The 14,170-nt window shown below is 39.9% G+C and overlaps 1 protein-coding gene across 1 annotated transcript in view; it reads right to left on the minus strand.

Annotated features, from left to right (window-relative positions):
- Window positions 1-14,170, minus strand: part of CFAP74 (cilia and flagella associated protein 74) — a 92,214-nt gene that overhangs the window by 37,459 nt on the left and 40,585 nt on the right. The window contains exons 3-11 of the mRNA XM_040587941.1: window positions 11,706-11,850; window positions 10,612-10,702; window positions 10,192-10,251; window positions 8,251-8,349; window positions 6,331-6,435; window positions 4,957-5,130; window positions 4,243-4,353; window positions 2,310-2,412; window positions 1,441-1,598 (exon numbers count right to left, since the gene is read on the minus strand). Coding sequence (XP_040443875.1) covers window positions 1,441-1,598; window positions 2,310-2,412; window positions 4,243-4,353; window positions 4,957-5,130; window positions 6,331-6,435; window positions 8,251-8,349; window positions 10,192-10,251; window positions 10,612-10,702; window positions 11,706-11,850 — 1,046 coding nt within the window. The remainder of the gene's footprint in view (window positions 1-1,440; window positions 1,599-2,309; window positions 2,413-4,242; window positions 4,354-4,956; window positions 5,131-6,330; window positions 6,436-8,250; window positions 8,350-10,191; window positions 10,252-10,611; window positions 10,703-11,705; window positions 11,851-14,170) is intronic.

A 14,170-nucleotide genomic window follows, 5' to 3' on the forward strand; every position in this document is an offset into this window, starting at 1 on the left:
AGTTTTAATATAGACCTTCACCTCTTCAAGTAATCCATATAAATAATTACTGATTCTAAACAGGAGCAAAGAAAATATCACCTCTCATTTAAATACAGGCTACTAGCTACTGAAGCACTTTAATGTCTGAATGTAGCCTCATAATGTCCCATTGCAGCAGATAAATGGCATCCTATTTGTAATGTGTTTTTGCAAAATCGCAGTACAAGGAAGTTAAATCACGGATACAAAGACATAGGAGCAGTATACTGACTCCCAGTGCTAAGTGCCTTAAGTAAAAAGCCATCCACTCTTCCTATCAGTTCTTGGCTTTACAAATCTTTTTGTAGGTGATATACAAATTAATGGCATAATGGTTTTAATGACTAAAGAATTATTTTATTTTGCAAATAATTCAGAAATATATGTTCAGGCTGAAATCTACTCAGAGAAAACTGAGAACATCCCTTCACAGGAGAGGAGAATGGCAGAGCCCTGGGAGAAATAACTAAGCAGTTCCTCAGCAGATTAGGAGGATAGTAGCTGAAATTAGAAGAGAACTGCTATGAGGAACACGACACAGCTAACGTTAAGACTAACAAACTGTGATCTCCCTTGGCCTGCAAAGGGAAACAGTGAAAGGCAGAAAGCAAGGTGAAAAGGATTAAACTTAAGAGTTGGGTATTTCCAGCAGATCTCTACAAACTCATACGATTATTTTATTAATATGCTTTTTAGAACATATTTAGGGATAGCAGAGGTGGTGTTACGCAGCTGTCAAAACTGAAGCTTTATTTAATCAAAACTTAGGACTTACTGGACCTTTATTAAACCTCTAACATTTGCTACAGTTTACTGCCCTTGTAGCAAAGCCAGCATGCAGAAATGCGTATCTCGGCCATCCTCTGTTTGGTGTCTTAGCTCAAATTCATCTTCATGAGTGGTTAAAAACAATAATTATGCTTTTTACTGGAGCAGATGACGTACAGGCACATTCCTATCAACTTTGTTACACAGGCAGACGAGTACTTTCAATCAGAAAAAGCATGAAGACTACCTTGCTTCTACTGCAGTGCAATCTTCCAGAGACTGTCTCTAAAAGCCTATGAAAGCTATTCAGTTTCTGTAGGGACAGCGTTCAGGAAATGCAGAAGTACAGTTACTTCGGGCATCCAGTTTAGATTCACTGAATTCCCCTCCTGAAGCAGTTTATCTTCTTTGCACTACTGATAGAACATGGGCTCCTAACTTTGGTTCTCTGAATAACACACCTAAGCTAGAAGTTCAAGTCGCTTAGAACAGACTATACAAATATCACACATCCAGAGTATAAGCATGAGTTCACTCCCTTGAGACAGTATCGTAAATCTTATGTTTTCAGAATCTGATTAAGAGCTCAAATATATTCCTGCATGAGCATCAGTAGGCAGCTGAGAGTTTGAGATAGATAGGGATACTTACTGTTCCTCTTTTTCATGCTCTAGCTGTCGTTTATGGAGGAAAATTTCCTTGGCAACATTGCCTCCTTCTGCTAGGACAGCTTCCCTCATTTCCATCTCCTGCCTCTTTGCCTCAAAGGCCATTGCTTTCTTCAAAGCCTGAAGAGTTTGGAGTTTTTCCTATGAAGCCACACAAACCAGTTTAGTATTTGATTCATATATTAAAGAATATAAACCAGAATCTAGTGTTGGTCTCCTTATCTAAGTATGAATTCATGGTAGATTTCCCTGAAGTAGAACTTTAATACACACGGTACTCATGGTGTGCTGAGATGCAGAAAGCTCTGCCTAGGTCAGGGCTACTTCTTTACGCTCCTAGCCTGCCTCTGAAATGCTACTCCATGAAGCAATGCGGAAAGATACAGTTCTAAACAAACCAGTATTAAATAAATGTAATTCCTTCAGATTTTACAGAACATAAGTAGAAAAGCAAAGTAGCACAGCTCAGAAATTCTTAGTTTACATTATTTAAATTCTTAAGTAACTGGTTTTCTTCTGTATGAAGCATAGTTGCACTGGGATTCAAATAACTAGAAATGCTTCTGGCTGGGTTTCAGAGAACTTGTAGTTTGCATTATTTTGAAGAGTCACCCTACCAGAACAGCTAGATTGTTGACAGAATCAGCTCTCTAAGTAGAAGTGTCAAAATCTGCCCATACAAATCTAGCACCATTACTCCTATAGTTAAATTCTCCCCAGTTTCAAGGGATTTGGTCAGTGATCTGACAGCATCACGCAATTCTGCAACAAAAACTCAAATTACGTGCATTAAAACCTAGCAGTCTAACAAGCCAGTTCCTTCACTCCCCATGCAAGCCACAGCAGCAGTACCCTGTTGGAAGTTAGGCTGTTTTTCAGGGAAAGCACAGCTTGTATCCTTCTCTCCATATGCTCCTGAGTTTTCACTTCTTCCTTTGCATTTTTTTCATGAATTCTGTAAGCAAAGTAAAATCTTTCAGGCTCATATCCTGGAAAGCTTTTAGTATTAGAATGTTTAACCTGACAAGTAGTAATTGTCGATGTCACCAAACATTCTTCCTGTAAGCCTCTGTGTTTACTATGATACTGGGTGTGGGTACAGCGGAACAGTTGGAAGACTCTTCTATATACGGTACCGCTCAAGTCGCAAGTGCCAACAGGCTTTCAACTAGTTTGCTCAACAACTTTTTTTTTTTTTTTTTTAAATTTTGAATATGAAGAATGTGTTCCACATTATGACATATGTCTAGTTGCTAAAATAAAGAATTCAGGTGTTGCTCATATAACCATTATCTAAACAATTACATAGCGAACTTTATATGAGCCAACCACTTGTATCCACGTTAAAAATAAACCCTAGGAACTCCAAAAGCTAGAAATATGTGGGCATGAATCAAGCCTGAGAGTATTCCAGGTAAACTAGAAAAAAACCTAGTAAGATCAATATATTTGATACATTACCCAGGGGAAAAAAAATGGTTTGTTTCTATTTGGTTGTTTGTTTTCAATTATTAAGTCTCACATGCCATCTAATGAAAAATAAACCATCACAGAAACAGTACAATTATTTACATCACCTTTTTCAATGAAGTGCTAGCATACAAGTAAAAGTAAGTAACAAAGCTTCACAGTTTCTTTAGTAGCAAAATAATTCAACAGCGCAGTAATTATATAAACATAAACCCATGAAGAGAACATTTAATTTACCATTGTCCTGGGTTCAGCTGGGGTAGAGTTAATTTTCTTCTTAGTAGCTGGTGCAGCACTGCCTTTTGGATGTGGTATGAGAACAATGCTGGTAGCACACTGATGTTTTCAGTTGTTGCTGGGTAATGCTTATACTAAGTCAGTTTCATGGGCCCTGCCAGCGAGAGGGCTGGAAGGGCACAGGACAGGACATGGGGAGGGGACACAGCCAGGACAGGTGACCTGAACTAGCCAAAGGGCTATTCCATACCATATGGCATCATGCTGAATATATAAACTGGGGGAAGAAGGAGGACGGGGGGGACATCAGGCATTATGGCATTTGTCTTCCTGAGTAACTGGTACACGTGATGGAGCCCTGCTCTCCTGGGGATGGCTGAACACCTGCCTGCCCATGGGAAGTGGGGAATGAATTCCTTCTTTTGCTTTGCTTGTGTGTGCAGCTTTTGCTTCACCTATTAAATTGTTCCTGTCTCAACCCTCGAGCTTTACGTTCTTTTCTTATTCTCCCCCCGTCCCTCTGGGTGAGGGGGAGTGAGCGAGCAGCTGCGCGGTGCTTGGCTGCCGGCTGAGGTTAAACCACAACAACCATCAACCAGAAAAGAACAGGAGCACAAAGAAATGGCCTATCAACCAATTTCACCAGGCTGCAAGAAAGCTTTTTTACCACATTTCAGAGGGAATATACAACAGCAGAGAGCAGGTTTGAAACCTGGAATTTAGTTATACTACTTCAGAAACAGTTCAGTTAATGACATAAATATATATGAAATGTTTCAAATCGTTATCAATGCCTGCAAGCAGTCAGACCCCTCTGCATCTCATCAAAAAGGCTGTCCCTTCAGCTACAGGGACCCTGAAGACTACACTAGTGCAGTAAGTGGATCATCAGCTTTCCAAGTCCTTTTGTGCCATGCAAAATTTGATTGCTTCACTGCCACTAAGTGAATGCTTCATGGCAGAAGATTTCCAAGTGTAACGGAAGACACACCTAGCAGAGAAATGACTATATTTCAAAGACTGAAGGATAAACTATTGCACACCAGAGAATGTATACAATAACAGAATAAACAATAACCTTGCTATGCTTTCTCTGAGGAAACGGACTGCTTTTTCATGGTTCCTTTTGGCATCTTCAAGTATTTTTTTATGCCTTTCTTGATATTTTTTCTGGGCTTCCTCTTCTTTTCTACAAAAACACAAGCAAACCAACAATTGCAGCAGGACTAAGGAAACCTTAATTCCAACACAATGACATCTAAGGGTGGGGGTGGGGAGATTATTAATATGTGCTGAAACAAGGAGACTAATCTCCGCCAACTTCCCCCCCTCCCCCTCCCCTCCTGTTTTCACAAAACCAAGTGGTTTTATATGTAGACAAATTTTTTTAGACATTTTAGACAAATTTCTAAACTAGTGTTCGCTTTCTCTCCAAGAAATCTCGATGAACCTCACCATAGGTTCAGAAGGTGCTGGTGGCCAACAACAATGCAGACACATGCAGTTAGTCTGATCCAGCAACTTCATTTCCTTAGACAAAAAGCATTCACAGTTTTTGTGTTTAGCAAGTTTATTTTCATAGATCAGAAATCTTTGCCTGCAGAACTGCGAGACTGTGGGCAATTTTTACTTTAATTATGTTTCCTCATGCTTCTGAAGCAACATGCAGCTAAGAAACACAATATCACTATTTTTGGATATTATTTAAATTAGCTCATCTTCTCAACACCTGAAATAGTGAGCTGGCTAAAAGTAATTTGGAGAAAGGAAGCAGAGGCTTATAGATGCTTACTTTGCTCTAGCCCGCCGATTTTCTTCTGCTTGCAGTGCTGCTATTTCTTCCTTCCAAATCCGCACCTTTGCTCGTTCTTGGTATTGCATCTCTAGCTCCTCCTCATCTTTTTTAAGTTGTTCATGGAGGATTTCATATTGTCCCTGCTCAGTTTCTATCTGCCACATCTCAAGCCTTTAAAACAAAGCATGAGCTGCTTTCACTGAAATACTGACATTCTTTCACTTACTTGAGACTATCGAGTAGCTAAGGCTCTACATAAAATAAATAAAATAAAAGATAAAATCGAAAATATATCCATGTTTTAATTTATTTCTTTAAATTATATTGTAAATCATACCTTGTTACTGACACAGGTATTGTACCTTTCAGACTAAGGCTCATATCTAACAGCATATCTCATTTTAAAGATATCAAAAATATCAGTAAGCAAAAAAGTAAAAACAAATTAAAGCTCAAGGCTCTCTTTCTTAAATTTACATTCACCCAGAAAAAATAAGACAACAAGAAAAATTAGAAAAATAGCTTTTTCTTCAACAGTAAATAACTTCAGGGACAGGCCATAGCTTTTATTCTTCTATGCTTTGTTGAAGGAATTTCGATATGATAGGGATACGTATGAACCGATTAATAGTTATTGCTAATCACACAATAAATGAGTCAAGCCTTTATAAGCTATTATACAACACTGCAGCAGAACACTCTGTATCCTGGTTAACCAAGTGGTTAACCACATCCATAAGCTCATGCTTGTGTTCTTCCTTTGATGCAGTGGCATTAGTAGTTGTACCTCTGGTGCTAAAATATAAACACACGCTCCCATTGCCTTCCACAAAACAGTTTTATTCTGTCTTATATAAGTAATTTAGTATGTGTGAACAATCAATTACAAACAGCAATACTAGCCTAGCATAAAAATACCACTACAATGTCTCCATTCTCAATTTAAATCTTTTTCTTTATGCCCTAAAAAAAAACCACTAAGAAGCATATATTAGAAGCATTTATGCTCATTCAGAGATCAATGTCACAGACAGAGTTACTTTCATCCAGCTTATTTCCCATTTAAAATAAGACCTGTTTAGGTCCACAATTTATGGACAACTCAACTAAAACTAAAACTTCATTTATGTGTGCAAAACTAACTCAAGGACTGAGCCACAAGCAAGCAGTTTCCTAAGCAATGAACTGTTCAGGCTAAAAGTTGCTCTTGAGATCCTCTGCTTTGCAGTCAACCTCACATGACCTCAAACGATGTAGTTCAGTATTTACAAGCAACTTCCGTAGTGATTAACTTTTGAATCCATTAAACAGTATATGAAGAACACAATAAAGATTGATTCCCATCAGACTGTTTCTCATTCCCTCACTTACATGTTTTCTTGTAGTGTCACAGCAACTTTCAACTCAAAATCCTCCTCTTCCTCCAGTTCAGCACACAATTGATTGCGCAGTGCCTGAAGGCGGGACAAGGCTTCACTGTTAACATTAAAAAGAAACAATCAGGAAGAAACTGGAACTAATAAAGGTTAAAAAATATAATCTGACCCCCACCTCCAAGATCAGCAGTGATAAAAAGTAGGTTTGAGGCTGAGATTTATGTTTTAGAACTCCACTAATTTATGCACTCTCTTATTTAGCCTTCTCAGTATCCATTCTTCATTCAAAGGCATAGCTTTCTTTAAACTATTACACACTGAAATACTCCTCTAAGTTTCAACCAAAGCCATTGACCAGTAAAGTTTAATGAGACTGTTCATTTCTCAAGCTGATAAAAGTAGTATTACTGATAAAAATTAGTTTAAGCGAACCTAGACTGATTTTGCTTTTAAAACAGCATTACAATATTCCATATACTTCGTCTACAATGGCAGCATTGCCAGACAGTTATTTTCCTTGGTCTTCTCTACCCAGGAAGACTAACAGAAAGTATGCAGAATCAACCATGAACTGACTATATTCAACATAGACACCCTTCCCCAAAATGAAAACTGGAAATGGCTCTTCTACCTGAACCTACTGCTCTTACTTCAGAATTTTTGTATTGGGCATCAGTAATGTTAATGTCAGCTAGTATTTTCATTAGTGCTAAAATACAATATCTCTGAGCTTCATAAACCAGACATTTATCAAGTTTCTTATTCTATTATTAACTTGTTAAATATAATGGATTGCAAGAATTGATAAGCATAAAAACTTCCACAGAGCTTTTCTGTCTTTGTTGGGTTTTGTTACTAAAACTGTCTGAGATCCTGAACAGGGAGTACTAGCACCCATCATAGGGGTCTCATTAGCATTCAACTCATCATTTTTGTTTAAGCAGATATTCCATTTTGGCAGTTAACCTACCTTTATCATTGCACCATTCATCAACACACTAACTTGAAGATTAACACAGGTCATAAAATGCAGCTGCAAAGTTTGTTCACAATACACTGGTTCCTGGTACACAACCCACCCACTTCTTTCTATTTAAACCAAATGTGAAGAGTACAGTAAATTGCCTCCCACTTTATAGCAGAAGCGTTACAGAACAGCTCCTGGACGCAGAACTACTCCTGAAAGGCATTCATGCATTTCACAATATAAAATAAACAAAAAAAGAAATGGCATATATATACATACATACATATATATATATATATATATGAAAAAATCCTGATTGTAACAGTTAACAGAAGCAAACTCATGACCTCTAAAACTGCCATAGCACATTGGGTTGGTTCATCATACTGAACAGAAGTGATTGAGACCCTGATAAACATAATTGACAGTAATGGGCTAGGCTGATAAAATAACCTGTTGCTGTTATATTTTAAAATATCTTTCCTATCCATTCTTAAGTTTCCACCTCTTTCTGCACTGATTTACCTAACAGAATATTACCCCTAGACCAGAAAGCATAGAGGTCAATGATTCCCAAGCCAATCCACCATTAGTCTATTTCAAAAGGAGGAATTACTGTTGAAAATACATTCAGCCGGAAAGTGACTGCAGTATTAGCCACATACCTTCAGCGACAGGGGAGTGAAAGCATTGCTCTGCTCAACAGCTGAAAGTGCAGCAGCCTTGTACCAGAACAGCCTTACAAGCTAATGCAGTTACAGCTTAACCTGAGCATGACAATGGGTTTCATCACTGGTCTGTTAATGTCTTTAACATATGTGCTTAAGAATTCTATCAACTGTTCAACAATATGGAGAGATGAAACCAAGAAAGTTTATCTCATTAATTACACACAGATAAACACAGTGGATGCCTGTAATCTTTGGCATCCAGAAACTCTCTACCTACACATTGCCAGCCTCCTCCTCTCTCTCTATTTCAAAGTCTAAATAATCCAGCTGCTCTGCTAGCACCTTGATCCGCCGTTGACAGGTACTCAGATCATCTCTGCAAGAAACAAACAGATTATTTATATTTTGCAAGTTCTTCACTCTTTCTGAAGAAATTTTTCCTTTTGTGGGCAAGAGTCACAGCTAGGATTCCTTCAGCTCTCCCAGTTCCCCACCACCATCTCACTTGTTCTTTTAAGATCTCACTATGAGGTTCTTCAGAAGCCCTGGTTAATTTCAAACATTTTCTCCAAAGATCCAGGAAAATGTGACAAGTGTATTCTGACATCATCCATAGTTCAGGCATCAAAAATGACAACAGCATAAACAGCATCTTTGTACATTAGCTTTCTTCAGAAACAGTTGCTGCTAAGGAACATCTTTGTGACCTTAGCACATCAAAACACTCATAGAAGGTGCTTCTCTTGAGTTATGTGAGCAACTCCACCGACTCTAATGTACCATATCCATCACAGTTAAGAAAATGTTTCCAATTAATTTTCCATTTGATCTTTCCAACTGACTATTGAACTATCATGATTGTGCAGACATCATTGAAAGGAATTAGCATCTAGTTCTCCCAGACCAAACATCTCTTCTTTAACATTCATTATTGCATTTAATTTTTTCAAGTATGTAATTAATTCTTATCCTCGATCCTTAATTCTTTACAAGAGTTTGGGGATATAATGAAAATATTCTATTAAAAAAGTGTTGCCATCACATAACTTTCAAAAAAAGAATTCTATAAACTGTAGTATTTGTTACAGATACAGTATCCCAGTATTTGATGATGACTTAGGCCATCGGATCATGTTCGCTTAAATACTAAACCTGGCTTTTTCGGCCACAAGTTCCTTTTCTTTGACCATGTCACTGAGCTCTTTTAGGTTCCTCTGTAAGGTTAATACAGAAGCTTTATCTGTATACTTCATAGCCTGAGTTTTATTAATGTAGTCCACATAGTGTTCCAAGCTTTTCCTTTGAATTTAAACACGATTAACAATGAAACCATAATGAGAAATTATGTGAAGTTTGTACATCATCCATTTATGCATTTGTGGGTTGTTTCAGTTTTGTTCTTAGTCTAGCAGAACTGTTACAGATATGACCAGTATAAATAAGGAAACAAACTAACATAATTTGTACAGAAGTTTACACACACATGCATTTAAGCCAAGATTTTTAGACATGCATATCTGATGTTGAACATTTACACCAACATTTAATGCATGAATTATGGGTCTTTGTTCTGAAATGCCTGTGGTTGATTATACCTCGGGTTTGCAAATTCAAATTTTCCTGAACAACAGTCTAAAACTTTAAAGGGAACATTCCATACTAGTTTAAAACATATTATATACAGCAGACCGGTTTGTTGATGCGCTAATCTCTCTTATCATTTTGGTCTGCTTAAACACATAGCAAGAAAAGGTCTGAAGGTCTGGGGGGGTTTGTTTGTTTTTCTAAATCATTTTGGTGTATTTTGAGTTTATCTGTTGATAATGGTAACACTGCCAGCACGTATTGGTGGTAGGTATATGTGCAATGCAACCTCCCACATACATATGTTAATAGATGTTATTTGAGCTTTTCATCGTGCCTTATAACCCTGCACCAGGTCATTCCAGGGCAGAGATTAACAGCCTCCTCAAAGTAAGCCAAACCATGCATTGATCTTTGACGAGAGCAATAGCTACTTAAGGCCACATTCAGACCACTAAATTCCTTTCCAGGCATGACCTCTGTTACATGTAAACTTACTTCTTCAGGAGTAAATCCACTGTACCACCTACTTGTAAAATCAATGAGTACAAATCTACCATCATACCAATATCTGGTCTATCACCATACCACTTTACACAGTGGTATGAAACCCTGTACACGTGAAAAAACTTACAATCCAACACTGGTATTCTTTGGCAGACAAGCTTCTCTTTTTCCAACTGCTCCTGATGTTCTACAAGTACAGAGGGATAGAAACACAACACTACATATTATTACAAAGAGTTGACTGAGTTTTAGAAGTGTAAATTGGTTTGAGAAGAGCCAAATCGCCCACATTAACGTGGTGCAATCATTGTGTTATATGTGCACAACTACAATGGCTTCAGATTAGAAAGTGTTCAGTCTGTCTTTATCTTACCCAGCTCATTGTTTTAACAGTAGCAACCGATTAATTTTTTGTAGAAGTCTATATTGCCTATGACTAATTTGACAAAAGAATGCATAGTTGAATTAACCAAACCTTCTCTTGAAAATGTTTAAAGGAAATTACTATAAAGAAAATTACTGTTAGGACTGGTAAGAAGTGATTTACATGCTAGAATCAGGTTTGTCTCCAGCTCGTTCAGCAGTGTCCTCATTTCCCATTTTGACACCACAAGCCAACTCTTCTTCAAGCTGGTATTCTAACAGATATTAAAACAACAGTTTAATAAAGAGATTTAAAACTCTAAAACTCAAAGCTCTAGGTATACTTCCTATCAAGTCAAAACATGGACAATCAGAGACAACATTTTATAGCATTACTTCAGTGTATATTAAAAAAAAAAATTGTATAACAAGACACACAGGACTACTATGGTACACCTGCAAACCCAAACAGGAAAATACCCTCTGCCTTCACTATGGAAGTGTCACCAACAATCCAATGCAGGTGAAAAAAAAAAAAAAAACAAAAAAACAGGGAGAGGGGCAGGGGGGAAGCTAATTATCGACAGGTTTTGGCCAACAGCCTAGTATGTTTATCTGACATTACCTTATCCTACTGTACTGTGAAGATCAAAAATTTTTATAAGAATTCTTGTAATCAAGAAAATTACAATGAGAAAAGAGCAACCCAAGAACTCTTTTTAACGTAAAGATCAATATTCAGCACTACACCACGATAATCTGTAAAGTGGTAGATACGTTGCCTCACATACTATACTGAAACATACTTCTGGACACAAGTAGAGAAACTGGCTGCCTACTAAGAGGTATCTGGTGGTATCTGTGAGACATCCAGTTTAGATGTCTCAGGGTATCCAACATCTCCACAAAGTTGAATCTAGAAGACCTATGCCATTCTGGAGCCAGATGACAGTCTAGAGCACTTCAAGTAGCACTAGATGCCGATGTATGAGCAAATCAATCAAGTCCTTACAGTCAAGTATTAGATTTTTACCATCAATAAATCTGAACCAAAATGCCTTCAGAGGTTAAAAGTAGAGAATTTACTGCTACAGAAAAGATGAGTTTGATTTGGGTTAGTTACAGCTGTGTAGCATAATGCTAGAGAATACCTACTGGAATCATTGCATTTCTTGGAATGTCATTCAACCCTAGAACCGTACTGTTCCCATCTACTATGTTAGAAGACACATTAATGTTAGGTTTTTGTGAGTTATCCAAACAATACATAATTTTCACCCTCCCAGTGTTCTTCCACATCAGAGAACTGACCAGCTTCCTCTTCGTTTTCTTCCAGAAATGGTGGAAGATATTTTTGCTCTTCTTCCTTACTATAATTGATCTCATTATCTTCCATGCTGATAGTTCTTTCAAAATGACCAGGCTAAGAAAGAGAAGAGCATAGGATTTACATATATATATAAAAATCTCCAAGAACTTGCAATAGTGGTGACTATATCTTGAGATTAATTAATAGCATTCAGTAAATACTCAATGCTTGTGAAATAACTGGATACAATCACACACCTTTGTACTAGTCAAACACTTTTGAGTATCAACTTTAATAAATGTCTTCTAGAAAAGAAAGGCCACTACCATCATATTTTTTTAATAGCAATCAGTTCAATAATTAAACAAACCTTGTGAATGTATTTTATCTACTTAGGCAATCACTTTTCTCAGGATGATTAGGGAACAACTCCAACAAACACTACTTGCTTTTGTGTCCTATGCAGTTACCGAATGTTAAGTAAACAGTTCTCATCTCGAATGCTGACACCATTAATTAGAATTCAGTAAATTCTATATGTCATCTGGAATGAGTTATCACCACATGCCTGAGCATCTCAACAAGATCTTACTCATACAGAGAGTTGTACACATGATGAGTATTAGTGAAGGTGGTGGCTCAGCTTTGGGTGCATTTATCAATCCTTCTCAGGAACTCAGAAACATAAACTAGAAGAGAGTTATCTATTTTCTCCAGGTAAGGAACAGAGAAAATACTTCATGTAAGTATGGTGCAGACCAACCAAATCATAAGAACCACCTTAAAACCAAGCCAGAATTTCCACAATGGGCTGCGACTGACTTAGGGATGTTGGCGGCACCGGGAAGTCACACAAACACAAGACGAGCCCACAGCCGCCCCAAAGCCTTCTGCAGCTCCAGCCGCCCCAAAGGCTTCCACAGCTCCAGCTGCCCCAAAGCTTCCCGCAGCTCCAGCCGCCCGCAGCACCGCCCCGGGGACACCAGGCCGAGCCCTACCGGCGGCAGAGGGCCCGAGGGCCTTCCACCGGGCCGCCACCCCGCAGCGCCTCACCGCCTGCAGGCCGCGGCCCGCGCCAGCCGCCAGGAGCCCGCCCAGGGCCCGCGGCTGCGCCTCTCCCCCCCCCCCCCCGCCCCGGCGGCCCTCCGCGCCCCGCCGCCCCAGGGCAGCCCGGAGAGCCCCGCGCGGCCCGCCGCTGGGCCGAGACGTCCTCCCGGGGGCCCACAGCTGGCGCGGCGGCGGGCAGGGCCGAGCAGGCCGCCCCGGGCCCCGCGCCTCACCGCCGCCTCAGCGCGGCTGCGGCCGTTGGCTCCGCTGCCACGGCAACGCGGCAAACCACACCCAGCCGACCGTGCGGGGCCCCCCGCCCGCGCAGTGGTGCGCGCCGAGCGCCGCCGTGCTGGCAATGCCGCGGGCGGGCCGAGGGGCGGCGCGGGGGGGGCCGCGGGCCTGCCCCGGCCAGCGGGTGGCACAGCTGAGCGCCGGGGCGGCGCGTTGTGTCTGTTCCCGCCCCGACGATTCTTTTATTTTTAGTAGTGGAGGTTAAACGCGACGGCTTTCCGGTTGTGATTGGCAAGGGCTGTCACATCTTGGGGAGCTTTTGGCACGTGCACTAAGATACATGTAAGGACGAGTGGCATGGCCGTGTGCCCCTCACTGCCCCGTGTCGCCCATGTGGCTGCAGGGCCATGGCACCTCTCCAGCCACGCTTGGGCGTTGAGCTCAGCTGGCTTCAGGTACCTGAAATCCCAGAAATTTCCAACTTTCAGCTTACTATTTACTTTACACACACGTCTACACTTTCAGCAAGTTGGTGGCATTATGATGGAAAAAAAATCTTTTTAGTCAATTGACGTGATGTTCCGCCATGCAGAAGTCCTGTAGATTTGAAGGTCGGAATAGGCACATTTTAGAATATTGAAGATTATCCAGTTTCAATCCAGCATGAAGCTGTCTTAAATGGCTTTTCAGAAATAAGCCTGTGCTATTCTGACAATAGGATTTCACCATTAGTTACTAATTAAAGGTTATTACAGAAAAAATCCTGTGTACTGATCACACTGCCCATCTGTAACGTCACGTTCTGAATGCTTCCTCCAGCTTCAGCAGAAACCGCAGGTCTTGAGGTTCCTGGTAAATAATGGTCGTTACAAGCATGCCCAGAATCACTAGATGAGCAAGTGTTTAGATGGTATTTCAGTAATTGACACAGTAAAGCTAATGTGTCTGTATTCAGAGGATGTGTCTCCGTTGGAATACTCTGCTCTTCAGCGGTATCTTCTGAACTTGCGTGTTTGCTACCATGTGATCAGTTGCCAGGTTTTAGCTCTGAACTGGTAATTAACTGGGTTTCCTTTCTATTCTGTTCCAGGTATTGCCTTGACAAAGTTAAGGAACAGTGCAGTTCCATTCACAGAAAAGCAGATCCTTGTCC

The sequence above is a fragment of the Falco naumanni genome, chromosome 3 (genome assembly GCF_017639655.2).
Source record: "Falco naumanni isolate bFalNau1 chromosome 3, bFalNau1.pat, whole genome shotgun sequence".
Lineage (NCBI taxonomy): Eukaryota > Metazoa > Chordata > Aves > Falconiformes > Falconidae > Falco > Falco naumanni.